Source organism: Orcinus orca, chromosome 8 (assembly GCF_937001465.1).
Source record: "Orcinus orca chromosome 8, mOrcOrc1.1, whole genome shotgun sequence".
Lineage (NCBI taxonomy): Eukaryota > Metazoa > Chordata > Mammalia > Artiodactyla > Delphinidae > Orcinus > Orcinus orca.
The window spans coordinates 97,200,001-97,214,932 of record NC_064566.1 but is presented as its reverse complement, the minus strand read 5'-3'; the positions used below and the strand labels follow the sequence as shown (position 1 = coordinate 97,214,932).

Genomic DNA, 14,932 nt, shown 5'->3' with positions numbered 1-14,932 from the left:
GCAGATGCAAGGAATGAGTTTCAATTCTGTTAAATGGATGATACGCAAATATCTCCAAACGTGGTTCTGGTAGTCCCGTGGGACCTGTGTTCACTGTCACACTGTTTGTCAAACACGAGTAAAGGGGCTGACAGATAATTGGTTCCTCCAACGCCAGGGTTTCTTCACCTCCACCAGGGTTTCCACACCCCCTACTGAACACTCCTTCAGTTTCTACTGATTTTCCTGGCAATATTCATTCTGCTCTCATACCCCTTGCCGCACGCCGTTAGGAATCAAGTGTATTTGGAAACTCCTGCCTCACCTTAAATAGCCAGGTCTCACTGTGAGGCCCAGGTGCCGGGCTCCTGTTCCCCAATCCAAGCCCTGGCTGGGATGCTCTCTTTAGGCCAGTGGTGCCCATCACCTTGAAGGGGAGAATGGTTGACAGCTATCCAAGTGAGCCTGGAGTGACTCTGGCATTTACGACCAGAAGAAAGAAAGGTGTCACCACAAGAAAGGTGTCAACTTAGGTTCACTTGTGACTCCCATCTTCCTTCTTCACCTGCCTTACACAGGACAGGGAAGTTGGCAATTGGCTGCCTGTGTGGAGTGATGTGAAGGCTCTGAAGGTTTCTCCCTGCCTCAAAATACCTTCTTCACTAAATCTACAGTCTCCCATAGGATCCACTTCCTTGGTAAAGGCTTTGGTTAAAAAGCAAAGGTCTAAGGCATTAAGCTGTGTGTTTAGAATAACCCCCTTCCCCCCACCCAACCTAGCTAACTATTAATTCTTTAAGGCCACTGGGTGTGGCCTCATCCAGCAAGCTTTATATGAGCTGGCCAGGCTCACAGGTAATACTCTGTGCATATCTTCATCATTTTAACCCACTGATTTACAATCATCTGTTTGGGTTTGTCTGCCCTCCTAGTCTGACCTCCTCAGAGAACGGACTTTTTCACTGTTGTCCCTGACATGCAGCCCAGTAAGTGCTCAATTGATGTTGACCAGTGAATGCATGAAATTTGGAGAGGAGACCTCTCCCCGCCACTCCTGACCACTGTGAGAGCTGAGTAAGTCACTTTGCCGCTTCAGTTGTTTTCCCTCAACTGTAAAATGACGAGATTCAGTTAGATGCTCTCAAAGATCCCTCCAAATTCAATGCTGTCATCAGCCATTCACATATTGGCACGAACTGGATTTTCAGTTTGAGGAGGCCCATCGTCCATCAGGGCTCCGAGGAGGTGGCCTGGATGCGGGACACAGGACAGCTCCTTCTGGGCAAGAGGGTGTGAGAGGACCAGACACTCACGAGCCAGGGGTGCTGCCCACTGGGGTGGGGTGGAGGGGACTAGGACAGCAGAGGGCACTGGAGGGGCAAGCCAACCAGACAGGGACACTAGAACCCATGAAGAGGAAAGCCACCTGCTTCATGTGCCAGGAGAATCCATCCAGTCATTTACTACAGATTCATCCCATCCATAAAGTTGACAGAATTTAAGAGTTGAAAGGTCTTTGGAGATCCTTTAGTTTATCCCCAGGGGAGAAAGGTCTTGTCCAAGGTCACATGTGGTCAATTAGTGGGACAGCCAAGAATAGCCCTTAGACCTGCCAATGCCAGCTTCTAATGCTGAAAAGTCCAGCAACTTTGCAGAGCGGACGGAATGTCATCTGACGGGACCCTTCCTCTGCTGGCCCTGGCTTCCCTCTCTCCATTACACGCCCCTGCTCCAGCCATGGCAGGCACCGTGCTCTTTCTTTCTCAGGCCTACAATGCTTACCTCTGTCCACATGTCACCCTCCCACGATCCTTTCTAACCTTCCCTCAATAAACCATTCAAAGGAAGCCATATCTGCAAACCTCTCTTCCAGTTCCCAAAAAAGCACTAAATACTCCCTCCTCGGGGCTTCCACACCTTGCCTTTATAGAGCTCTTCAAGCCACATCCTACTGCTGCTTGCATTCCCAGCACACAGTAGACACGTGATAAACGTTTGCTGAATAAGTGGAGTTGACTTTAAGCATTTTCCATAGGTGAGTCACTTAATCATGACTAGCTAGTGTTTTTTTTTTTTTGCGGTACGCGGGCCTCTCACTGTTGTGGCCTCTCCCGTTGCGGAGCACAGGCTCCGGACACGCAGGCTCAGTGGCCATAGTTCACAGGCCCAGCCGCTCCGCGGCATGTGGGATCTTCCCGGACCGGGGCATGAACCCGCGTCTCCTGCATCGGCAGGCGGATTCTCAACCACTGCGCCACCAGGGAAGCCCGCTAATCATTTTTAATCCCATAACCTGGGCCAAGGGACTCCCAACTGTCAGCCAGTTTCCCCAAATGCAAATTCAGAAAATGTTTCAGTCAATGCTTCCTGAATCTTTTTCCAATTCTCCCTGCCATTTCCCCTGAAAACATCCCCCTCTACCAACAGCCTAGTTCAGACAACAGACACAGGAGGGTTGGCAGCCAGAGAGCACAATTCTGGAGTAATAACTTCTCCTTAAGATGCTGTTGTACCCATGTACGCCCAGGAGACATCTGTCACTGCCAGATATGCCACCTCTCCGGGTTTGCATTTGGTTGCAGGGGTACCTGGGAAGCTCAGACAGAAACATGGGGAGCTTTCACTCCATTACTCTTTTCCTAGTTGCACTAAAAACATATTCATTCACCAAAGTGTACTGTATTATGCAGAGAGGTTCTCTTAAAAGGCACAATAAAGGTGAAATATGTAGATAGTCTTAATAATTTTACAATAAACTACACTTTAGAACAAATTGCTCTGGCACTGGAAAGTTGTCCGACTGATGGATTGTAGCTGTTGGCTAGTTGTATGTGTGTAGGGGTGTGTGTGTGTGTGTGTGTGTGTGTGTGTGTGTGTGTGTGTGGTATGCTTTCAGTAAAAGACCGCAAGATATGAAAGACGCTCACGTACCGTGGGAACTGTAGTTCTAACTACAATTAGGCGAGAGACCAATTATGAAATGTTTCTGATAACAACTTTGGCGTTTTGGAAAGCTAGAGGCAGTAAACCAGGACACCAAGGTCTAAGCATGAACATACTCAACAGGGAAGTGGGAAAGAGGGGAGAAAAGGGAGTAATGTTTACCAGCAGCCCACTGAGGATTAGAAACCTTCCATGTTCCTCACAAAGTGATGTTATAGGAATTACCATCCCCATTTTACAAAAGGGAAAACTGAGACTCCAGTAGGTTAACGTGCCATGTGTGCATCTCACGTATGGCAGGGCCCAGATTCAAACTCAAGTCCTCTCTGATCTGAGTCCCTGGCTGCCTCCTTTAAGCCATGTTTCCATCCTCTGTGTCAACACAGCCATGAGGCTCAACAAACCTCATGCGTCAAGTCATGGGGACAGTGGAGAGGACTAGGTAATTTCATAATGACCTTGAAAACCTGAGGTAGAGGTTTTGTTTCAAAGACCCTTGGGTTCTGGCTTCTGGTTCTGGTGCCAGGTGCTGGCTTGAAGAGGCCACTTGACCCAGGCTGACCCACGCATGGTGCGGCCAGTAAAGAAAGTATGGCCAGTCTTGGTGCCAACCCTGGGCCTCAGGTTTCGACACCTCCCTCACTCATCAGAACCCCCTGAAACCCTGTATCTTAGATCCTGAATGAAACCGCCCTTCCCGGTCTTGCACATACTTAACTTCAAATCTGTCCAGCCCAGAATGGAGGAAGGGCATTCCAGACCGAGTAGTTACCATGTGGGCTATGAAAATGCCAAGGCATCCTCGGGCAAGGGGGGGCCGGGCCCAGCTCCTCCTGCCTAAGCTGTGGAACTTTGTGCTCATGGGCTTAGTTGGGATGAGCTAATTCCTACTGGATGAAGGAGATGAGCCATCTCACCCGGCCACCCCTCCTAGTCCAAGAACTCTATCATGTCATGAACTTCTCCACTCATTGACTCAATAAATATCGATTGAGCACCTACTGTGTGCCAGTAGGTGACTGGCATACAGTGATGGACAAGTGATGGTCTTGCCTTTACGAAGTTCAAAGTCTGGTGGAGAGGTCAGATATAGAAGGAGGAATTCCCACGAGATGGATGCTACAAAATACGGAAGACAAGGTGCTGGGAGAGCGTTTAACAGCAGACTCAACACAGCGGGTGTCAGGGGAAAGTTCTTTAGGAAGCGACATTTAAGGAAGACCTAAAAGATGAGTAGGGTTGGTCCGTCAGGGGATCAGGATGGTGAGCATTCACGTCCTCTGGAATCATTTGTTTCTTCCCTCCCTGTCTGCCCCGGCTCCCCTTTCTGTAATAATTTTAGCAACTTCAGTTACTTATGGCTAATCTCTCTGATCAACCTCTAGAAAAATAAACACAGGCTCAGTCTGCTTGACAGTAACATGGACCCAGAGGAGAAAAACCGGCTGCATATATCCATTCTGCCCAAACAAGATAGAGACTAGGGCACGGAGGAGTTATTTCCGCAAGACTCAGCAGGACCTGGCTACTCCTTAGGCATCCACGGAGCTGTTAGTTTCTACTGCTTCCAGGGCCCCATGGGCCCTCGATCCAAGGGATCATCCTCCCCGCTCTCCAGGAAACATTCCCAACCACAGGGTGCTATGAACTGTAATGCCCTCAACCACGTGTAGGATGAAATAAGTCCAGGGCTGGAAAGATCCTCAGAGATCACCCAATACAACATCATCATTTTCAGATGAAGCAGCTGAAGCCCAGCAAGGGGAAATGGCACACCTAGATAAACGCAGTAGAGTGAGGTGGCTAAGAGCTGACGGCCTGGGTTTGTGATCTGGCTCTACTACCTTGTACAGAGGATCAAAACTTGATGAGCCTCAGCTTTCTCATCTCTAAAATGGGGATAAAATAGTGCTCTGCTCGAGTTGTTGTGTGAGGTTTAAACGAGAAAATAACTGAGAAGCACTTATTGCAGAGCCTTGCATGTAGAAGGCAGTCAATAAATATCAACTATCACTGTTACTATGTCACCCAGCTATTTAGTAGAAGGGCCATAACTAGAAGCCACAGCTGCTTCACTGCCCATCCTCTGTATGATGAGGCCTCCTGCTGATGTAAGCCTTCCTCATGCAAATGTAACCCTACAGGTGCTGGTGCAACCTTGTCCCATGCAGGTGTAAGCTTTCAGGTGCTGGTGTAACCCTTCTCCATGCAGGTGTAACCCTACAGGTGCTGGTGTAACCTTGTCCCATGCAGGTGTAACCCTACAGGTGCTGGTGTAACCCTTCTCCATGCAGGTGTAACCCTACAGGTGCTGGTGTAACCTTGTCCCATGCAGGTGTAACCCTACAGGTGCTGGTGTAACCCTTCTCCATGCACGTGTAAGCTTTCAGGTGCTGGTGTGACCCTTCTCCATGCAGGTGTAACCCTACAGGTGCTGGTGTCACCCTGCCCCATGCCTTCTGACACCCAGCCAGCACTTGGCCCCTTCTCTCTAGATTCCCCAAAGGAAAAAACTCTGAGATGCCGGTGGCTCTATACAAACAGCACTACCCTCCAGCATGCTGGTGGTGGCATCACGAGCATGGCGCTCTAGCCTTACCTGTGGCAGGAAAATGAAACGGTGGTCACCACATCCAGCGAGCCATGCTGCCTGCAATGTCGGTGGCAGCCCAGGTGGCCCACCGACCATACAGCTCCCTGCTTCTGGTGCCCACTTACTACCTTTCCTTGACATTTCATGATTCTGGCCCTGACCTGAATCTCCACACTTCTCCCTGCCAAGGCAGCAGCTCCCTCCTTTGGCACAGAGCTCACCTGTGCTCGCTGACAATAGATTAGGGTGATTTTCTTTTCTTTATTAGGCAGTGACTACAAATCTCCCTGGGTTCATTAGTAGCTGGATAATTCTCCCGGATTTATTAGCTCAAATTGCACTTCCTCCTTCACCTCTTCTCGTCAGATGGCATCTCTGCTGTCTCAGCAGCCGACTGGGCTTTGCCCAAAGGCCCTTAATTCTTCACGTCCTTTATCCAAACTACCATCAGTCTTGCGGAACAATGGTTCCTGCAGCCAAACCCGGAGGCTGACTGGAGGACAGAGACTCCTTCCAGACTAAAGAGCGGAATGAGCACAGAGAATCTATACCTGTCCAGTGCAGTCCCCACCTGGAAGTACCAGACAGGACCGTCAGGCCAGCGGCTCACCTGGGCAAGACATTCGAGGTGCAGACCCTTTTAGTTATAAGGGAGCTGACGCCTTTATAATGAAGTGCTGATCTCCATGGATACAGTCAGTTAGCCTCTAAACAGACACGCCAGGGCTTGGGATGCTAATTGCTTTTCCAGCATACGCAAAAGAGACCTGTGATGATCATTAATCATTTAACAATGTGTCAGATACGGGTAGCCGATCAGCACACTCATTTCCTCTTCTCCCTGGACACATGGTACGTGATGTTTCCCCATCTCCCTTTTGGTAGGTGTGAGTATGTGACTAAATTCTCGCCAGTGGGATTGTGAGGGGAAATACTGTGTGCCACTTCCAGGCCTGGCCCCCAAAGCCCTCCTGTGTCTGATCCTTCATGTTTTTCCCCATCCTGGCCTCTCAGAGGACACATTAGAAGCTAGAAGAAGCCTGGGCCCCCAGAGGACCTTCTGGAAGGCTGCCTGATATCAGGAACACACTTGGGGGCCTTCAGTTGAGTGAGAAATACACATCTACTGTGTGAAGCCATGGGATTGGGGTTTATCTGTTAAAGCAGCTGGCATCGCCTACTGGATACAAAGCGCTATCCATCGCTGTTTTTAAATTTTACCAACATTTCTTGAGATGGATATTATTATGCACATTTTACATATGAGGAAACTGAGGCCCCCAAGAGCATCAGGGCGCACAGCTAGGAAGCTCCCGAACTGGGGATTTTCACCAGGTCTGATGGACTCGAGGACTGGTGTTTACGCACCAGCTTCTTTCTCCCATTATAAAGCTTCTTAATCAGGACTCTCAACTTCAGCCATGTGGCCTTTCTTCTTTCAGTTGGAAAACTCCAAATAGAAATAAGCACATCTGAACACTTCATACCATTAAGATGGCTATTATCATAAAAACAAAAAATAATAGGTTTGGGTAGGATGCGGAGGAACTCAAACCCTCATGCATGACTGGTGGGAATAAAAACGGTACGGCTAGAAAGGAGTTTGGCTGTTCCTAAAAAAGTAAGCATAGAATTACCATATGATCCAGGGATGTCACTACTAGATATATACCCAAGAGGATTGAAAGCAGGACTCGATCAGGTATTTGTTCACCTATGTTCACTGCAGCACTATTCATCATAGCCAAAAGGAAGAAGCAGGGGGCTTCCCTGGTGGCGCAGTGGTTGAGAGTCCACCTGCCGATGCAGGGGACGCGGGTTCGTGCCCCGGTCCGGGAAGATCCCACATGCCGCGGAGCGGCTGGGCCCGTGAGCCATGGCCGCTGAGCCTGCGCGTCCGGAGCCTGTGCTCCGCAACGGGAGAGGCCACAGCAGTGAGAGGCCCGCGCACCGCAAAAAAAAAAAAAAAAAAAAGGGAAGAAGCAACATAAGTGTCCACATGATGGATGAAGAGATAAATAAAGTGTGGTATATACATAAAATGGATTAATATTCAGCCTTAAAAAGGAAGGAAATTCTGACACACAGAGACCCCTGAAGACATTATGCTAGGTGAAGTAAGGCAGGCACCAGAGGACAAATATGATAATTTCACTTACATGAAGCACTTAGAAGAGGCAAATTCATAGAGACAGAAAGCAGAATGGTGGCTGCCAGGGACCGGGAGGAGGAGGGATAGGGAGTTAGTGTTTAACGGGTACAAAGTTTCAGTTTGGGAGGATGAAAAATGTTCTAGAGATGGATGGTGGTGACGGTTGTACAACAATGTGAGTATACTTATTGCTACTGAATGAACTTTTTAAAATGGTAAATTTTATGTATATTTACCACTATAAAAAAAGAGTTAAAGAAAGAATGAAGTTCTGATACATGCTATGACATGGATAAACCTAGAAAACACGCTGAGTGAAATAAGCCGATGCAAAACGACAAATATTACGGGATTCCACTATTATGAAATATCTAGGATAGGCAAATTCATAGAGTCAGAAAACAGATTAGGAGTTATCAGGGCTGGGGGGGAGGGGGAATGGGGAATTACTGCTTAATAGTTAAAGAGCTGGGGCTTCTCTGGTGGCGCAGTGGTTGGGAGTCCGCCTGCCAGTGCAGGAGACACGGGATCATGCCCCGGTCCGGGAAGATCCCACATGCCGCGGAGGCGCTAGGCCCGTGAGCCATGGCCGCTGAGCCTGCGCGTCTGGAGCCTGTGCTCCGCAACGGGAGAGGCCGCGACAGTGAGAGGCCCGTGCACCACTATGAAGGGTGGCCCCCGCTCGCCACAACTGGAGAAAGCCCTCGCACAGAAACGAAGACCCAACACAGCCAAAAACGAACAAATTAATTAATTAATTAAAAAAAATACCCTTCCTTATTTAAAAAAAATATATTTAAAGAGCTTCTGTCTGGGGTAATGAAAAAGTTTTAGAAATAGGTAGTGATGATGGTTGCACAACGTTGTAAATGTAATTAATGCCACTTAATTGTAAACTTAAAAATGGTTAAAATGGCAAATCTTACGTTCCATATATTTTACCAGAATAAAAACGTTCAAAAAACAAAGAAAGCAACAAATCTGGATAAAGGCAGGAACCAATTTTCGAGGTCACTCACGCATCTGTGTCCTTTGTGTCTTTGCAGAATAATTTTCTTGTTCACCTTGCTTTGTCCCTTATTTGCTCCATCTTACTTTGGCCTGGACTCTTGACCCCTTACCTTGGCCAACCACCAGGACCTGCCTCCTTCTCGTTCCTCTCCAGATCCCTGGCCAGGTGCATATCCAGGTTCTCAATTTACCATAAAAGTTCTCATGATTTGGACCCCAGGAGCTGACCCTCTGGCTGGGTTCCCGCCTTAGCCACGTGCCTTCAGGGGACCCATTCCTACCTGTTCATCAGAGGTTTGTACCCCTGATGGGACTGACCCCTGACCCATCAGAACCAGAAGCAGGGACAAGAAGCTGTTTCACGGATCAAACCTCTGACACTAGTACAAACTACGCCAGATTCTATTTCGAAATAGAGATATAAATAAAAGACCTGTATATTTGTTTGCTGTTTGCTATGACTGTCTGCCCTCAATGGCTACCAACTTCCTGTACGTGACTTCTTCCTTTGTTCTGCAGCGAGTCTGTCCCTGTTCCTGGGTCTCTGCCCTCTTGCTGAAGTGACTCTCACATTTGTCACACACCTCACTGAGCCTGGGCTCCCACTGGACCCCCAGACCTGGCTCTTCCCTGGACCTGCGGAGTTCCTCCCCAGCTCTTCCCGTCATAGATGCAGGATCCTCCCAGCCAGCCTCAGCTCTCCTGGCCCAACCTCTCCTTGCATCAGTCACCTCCGTCACTCAAAGCTCAAGGCTGGCACCCTCACTCTCCCTGCTGGCCAGACCCCGATAGAAAGAAACTGTGCTTTCTATAAGGTCCAAATGAATTGATGGTTTAGAAGTTTGATGCATGACGGCTATTTCTGTCCCAACTCTTGAGATGGATAATCAACTGATGGAGTCCAGAGCAGTCAGACAAACCCATTGATTACAGATACCCTAAATCAATCGTAACACCTGGTGGGACAGAGGTATGAAGACCTGACCAACTACTCAGTAATTACTAATACCAGCAAACCCTACAATGGTTATGCACAATAACTGAACTACCTAGTTCTAGTCATTCTCTGGAAATCAATAAAATGGCATTTTAGGAGTCACTTTTATAGGCCATTAGAGGCTGGGCGGCAAAATAAATATCTCCTGCTCTTTTCAGTACATGGGAAGCACAAATAGGACTTTTTAAAATAATACCTTCCTTTTACTAAACTTGTACTGTGAGTCAGTTTCTGTGTGGGTATTATCTACTGAGGCAGGTGTTATTAGCGTCCAACAGCTGATGAGGTCACTGAGGCTCAGAGAGGTTAAGTGACTTGCACAGGATCACACAGCTGATCGCTAGTCAAACTGGAATTCTTAGTCATGTCTACGAATGCCAAAGCCCACACCTTTGTGCTAACTCTCAAAAAGCTAATCTGAGTGCCCGCTGCATCACTGTGGCAGAATTCAGAGAGATGGGACGTGATGGGGATCCTTGAGGAATTCAGAGAAGAAATAAATAAAAATTAAAGTCTAGGTGGCATCTGTATTTGGGGAAAGGGACTGGAGAAGCACAGAGGCTCACTTATGAACCTCTACATAAAGCCCTTAATGCTCTGGCCCAAGACTCCAACAGCAACTGGGCAGAAAGAATGGACTTAAAAAGAGTTTTTTTACTCCTCATAGGGTCTGTCCCTTCCAGAGAGCCAAGGCACTAATGAGAAGCCTCCAGCATGTTCTCTCACTGGCTGATTTTTGCAACAGCTCTGCTTCTCTTTTCTTGGCTATTACTCAGCCATCATCATTCATGCAGTTACTTTTCTGATTTCCTCTTGCAAACTTACAAACCGTGTGAATCCTGTTAATTCCAAGTTGAAAGAACTCTCTGACTGAGGCACGCTCCCAAAGCTCATCTCGTTCTGTGCCCACCCAAGAAGGACAAAAGCTCTTTGAAAGCTGAAAGTATTGGAGTGTTACAAAAAAAATACAGTGCCTTAGCGTACGGTATTTGTTCTTCTCTTTCTGGCTTACTTCACTCTGTATGACAGGCTCTAGGTCCATCCACCTCACTACAAATAACTCAACTTCATTTCTTTTTATGGCTGAGTAATATTCCGCTGTATATATGTGCCACATCTTTATCCATTCATCTGTCGACGGACACTTAGGTTGCTTCCATGTCCTGGCTGTTGTAAATAGTGCTGCAATGAACATTGTGATACACGTATTTTGTGAATTATGGTTTTCTCAGGGTATATGCCTCTAGAGGGATTGCTGGGTCATATGGTAGTTCTATTTTTAGTTTTATAAGGAACCTCCATACTGTTCTCCACAGTGGTTGTATCAATTTACATTCCCACCAACAGTGCAGGAGGGTTCCCTTTTCACCACACTCTTTCCAGCATTTATTGTTTCTAGATTTTTTGATAATGGCCATTCTGACCAGTGTGAGGTGATACCTCATTGTAGTTTTGATTTGCATTTCTCTAATAATTAGTGATGTTGAGCATCTTTTCATGTGCCTCTTGGCCATCTGTAATGGGATCTAAAAAAAAAATGGTACTGATGAACCTAGTGGCAGGGTGGGACATAGACATAGAGAATGGACTTGAGGACACGGGGTGGGAGGGGGAAGCTGGGGTGAAGTGAGATTATCATCAACATATATACACTACCAAATGTAAAATAGTTAGCTAGTAGGAAGCAGCTGCATAGCACAGGGAGATCAGCTTGGTGCTTTGCGATGACCTAGAGGGATGGGATAGGGAGGGTGGGAGGGAGACACAAGACGGAGGGGATATGGGGATATATGTATGCATACGGCTGATTCACTTTGTTGTACAACCAAAACTAACACAGTATCGTGAAGCAATTATACTCCAATAAAGATCTATTAAAAAATGCAATGCCTTCAAAACATATAGTACTTGGCAATTTACAATGCAGTTTTCTTTACCCTCACAACAACCCCGTAAGATTTGATTATCCCCACTTTACAAAGGAGAAAGCTGGGGCTCAGAGAGTCAACGTGACTCCCCCAAAGCCACACAGTGAGTATAAGGCAGAGTGGGGACTTGAACCAGGTCTCCTGACTTCACAGGCCAGTGCTTTCTCCACAAGATTCCTCATCACAATCGTTATTACCATGTTTGAGAAGAGGGAGTGGTGGGTTGCTGCGTGGGTGACGCTTTCTTAAACATCTCCAGGCCAAGCAACCGCGCGTTATTCTCATTACCGTCCTGGGAACTTATCTTCCAAAAGACTAGCCTCCTTCAATCTGCAAAGACACCCCCGCGACTCCTTGCTGCCCCGCTCCTTCCTCCTCTGCTGCCCTGGCTAACTGACATGGGGGGTGTCCCTGGCAGGTGGGCACAAGGCAGATGGCCCCTGGCTTGCCTTTTCCCCCTCCTCCCCTCTACTTCCCAGGCTCCCCAAATGGAACACAATTGGAGTTTCATCTCTCTCTATTCTTCTGCTAATTTGCTGGGCTCCCCCAGATGCCTCCTTACATTAGGCAAATTCTTTTGCATTGCTCTGGGAATAGTCTAATCCTTTTCTACCCTTTTCCATGTTAATGCTGTGATTTACAACAGCAGTGTTAGATAGGAAAAAATAAATAAATAAGCAAACAAAGAAGTTCCTTGTGCTTTACATTTTGAGGGGTAGTGACTGGGGAGGGGGCGTGAGGGGGACATCTGGGGCTCTAGCAATGGGCTATTTCTGGATCAGGGTGCTGCTGACACAGGTGTGCTCACCTGGAGAACGTTCATTCAGCTGTGCACATATGATTTGTGTGGCCTTCTATATGTATGCTAGACCTCAGTGGAAAAATTCCAACAATGGAACAGGCAGGTTTGTGGTGGGGCAAGCCTGCCGTGGAGGGAGTCCCTACACCAGAAAAGCAGCTATACTGGATTCTTCGAGGGGCCTTTCAACCCTGAGAGCAAAGGCCTGTAGGATGCTGCAGGGGGAACAATTCCACAGCAGCCCAAAGAAAGGGCTGTTCACGACACTACAGCTGGACAAGAACAGGGACCACAGAATCCCAGCTCATCTCTTTTGGAGGCATCTCCTCAGCCTCTCAGGACATTTCAGGAGTCCTCGCCCCTAAATCCCAGAAGGGACACTGCACAATCACCTAGCTTACTCTACCACCTGTGTTGGCCAAGAAAGGCTTAACTTCTAGGTAACCTTTTCCATTTTAAGATTCAAGAGTCATAACGGTGAGGTTGAATTCTGCTCCCCAAGCACAGCAAGGATCTTGCATTGATACCTGCCTTACATCTTTTAAGTAGGTTACGTTCATGAATGGCTACAAATAGACAAATGAATAATAATTAACTGGCACACCCATTCCTGGCGCCATCCATACGTTTGAAGTCACTCAAATCTCCAGGTATGTGAAGAAGCTGTTGCTCACCCCTGAATGTTCTTTCCTTGTTTGTTTGTCTAGGAAAAAGCCTACCTGTCTTTCAGGGTGTAGCTTAAAGGCCCCTTCTTCTATGAAGCATTTCCTGCCCGCTCCAGGTAGAGCAAGCGACCCCTGCTCTAGGGTCTAAAGCATTTTGTGTACACGTCTCACAGAATTTGCCACTATGCAATAGGACAGGTACCTTGCAATAGGTTTTTCCTGGGCCGGCTTGGTTTCTTATTCCCATTGTAATCCCGAATGCCTGGCCAGGCTCCTGTTACATCAAAGCACGTCTGGATGAAGGGGCTACTTAAATGATCTGGATATCTCATGCATTTATAAAATAAATAAGGGCATAAAATAATTACGCCTCTTCTCCGAATGACTGTTTATAACAGCTCTATCTGTAATAGCCAAAAACTGGAAACTATGTCTCTCCATAGGTGGAGAGTTAAGGAAACTGATACATCCACACCAAGAAATATGACTCGGCAATAATAAAGGGCAAACTATTGATCTATGCAACACCTTTGCTGGATCTTGAGGGCAGTACTTTGAGTGAAAAAAATTAACCTCAAAGGTCATTTACTCATGACTCCATTTACAGAAAATTAGAAAATTTAGAAATAGAGAACAGGGTAGCAGTTGTTAGAGGTTAGAGATGGTGGGAAGAAGGGAAGTGGGTGTGACTATAAAATGGTAGCTTGAGGGAGATCTTTGTGGTAATGAGATTTTGTATCCTGATTGCAGTAGGAGTTACACACATCTACACAAGTCTTAATAGCTTTGATATTTTGATATCCTGGTTTTGATATTTACTGTAATAATGTAAGATGTAACCATTAGAGAAAAAGGGGTTAAAGGTACACGGTTCCTCTCTGTATTATCTTTGCAGCTTCCTGTGAATCTATAATAATCTCCAAACAAAAAGTTATAATTTTTTTAAACCTGTTCTCTGAGGTTCTTTCTACTCTCTAACTGAGTGTGTCTATACTTCACACCAACCTTTCACATCTCTTAATGTTTTACAACTTCAAAATACACTCAGATTAAATTACATCATTTCGAAATGACGGCAACTCCATAACGTAGCTGTCCTTATGCCCATTTTACAGATAAGGAAAACAAGGCTTAGTGCTTGTTGAAGGGTACACAGATGGTACATGGCAAAAATAGTGCTCCAACCTGACTCAATAAAATTTCTACAGAACTGTCTTCTCAGCTGCAAAACAAGGGGATTTGGCAAAAATGGCCTCTGGACGTGTATCCAGTTATTACACCTTTGTACATAGGACACGCATACATCTTGTGCTCTAGCTTTCCTACTTCTGAGCCAGCCAGCATAAGGGTCTGGCAGTGTAGAGACTGGACTGCAGGCCAGTAACTGGACCTATAGAGGAGAGCATCCACCAGAGGGCTCAGTGCTATGCTGCTGGTGGCATCTGAATGGAGGCATTAGAGTCCCCAAATTTCCATCCTCTCCAGGCTAAGAATTGTTGTGATGAGAATCCCAGTGGCTCCTGGGTTTCCATGTTTCTCAGATGCCTTGCCTCTCTGGCTGGCTTCTGCTCCTCTGTTCCGTTTCCCTACTTCCCATCTCCCGGGCTTCATTCCGTCACTCCCCACTGACCCTAATTAATGATACTCTCTATGCCAAGGAGGTGAGCTGTGAAAATGTCTTACCAGATTAGTGAAGATGTATGTGTAATAGGCTGACACCATCCCTAGTTCCGCTGCCTGCAAAGGGAAGAGAAGGAGATTAGAGAGGAAAATAAAAACCTGCTGGAAGTGCATGAGCAGGGAGGGCTCCAAGTGTCCGCCCTTGGTCTGGCCCACTACCCTCAGCACCAGCAGAGTAGAACATC

General features: G+C 47.0%; 1 protein-coding gene across 15 annotated transcripts in view; it reads right to left on the bottom strand.

The window, feature by feature from the left end:
• GRIK4 (glutamate ionotropic receptor kainate type subunit 4) overlaps nucleotides 1-14,932 on the bottom strand; it is a 448,598-nt gene that overhangs the window by 126,030 nt on the left and 307,636 nt on the right. For 14 of the 15 annotated variants that reach the window (XR_007478718.1, XR_004477391.2, XR_004477392.2 and 11 more), the window contains one exon: nucleotides 14,751-14,804. The exons of the other annotated variant lie outside the window; for it this stretch is intronic. Coding sequence is in view for 10 of the 14 variants with exons in the window: in XM_033407330.2 (XP_033263221.1) it covers nucleotides 14,751-14,804 (54 nt within the window). In the remaining 4 variants the exon portion in view is untranslated. The remainder of the gene's footprint in view (nucleotides 1-14,750; nucleotides 14,805-14,932) is intronic. 15 annotated transcript variants of the gene reach the window in all.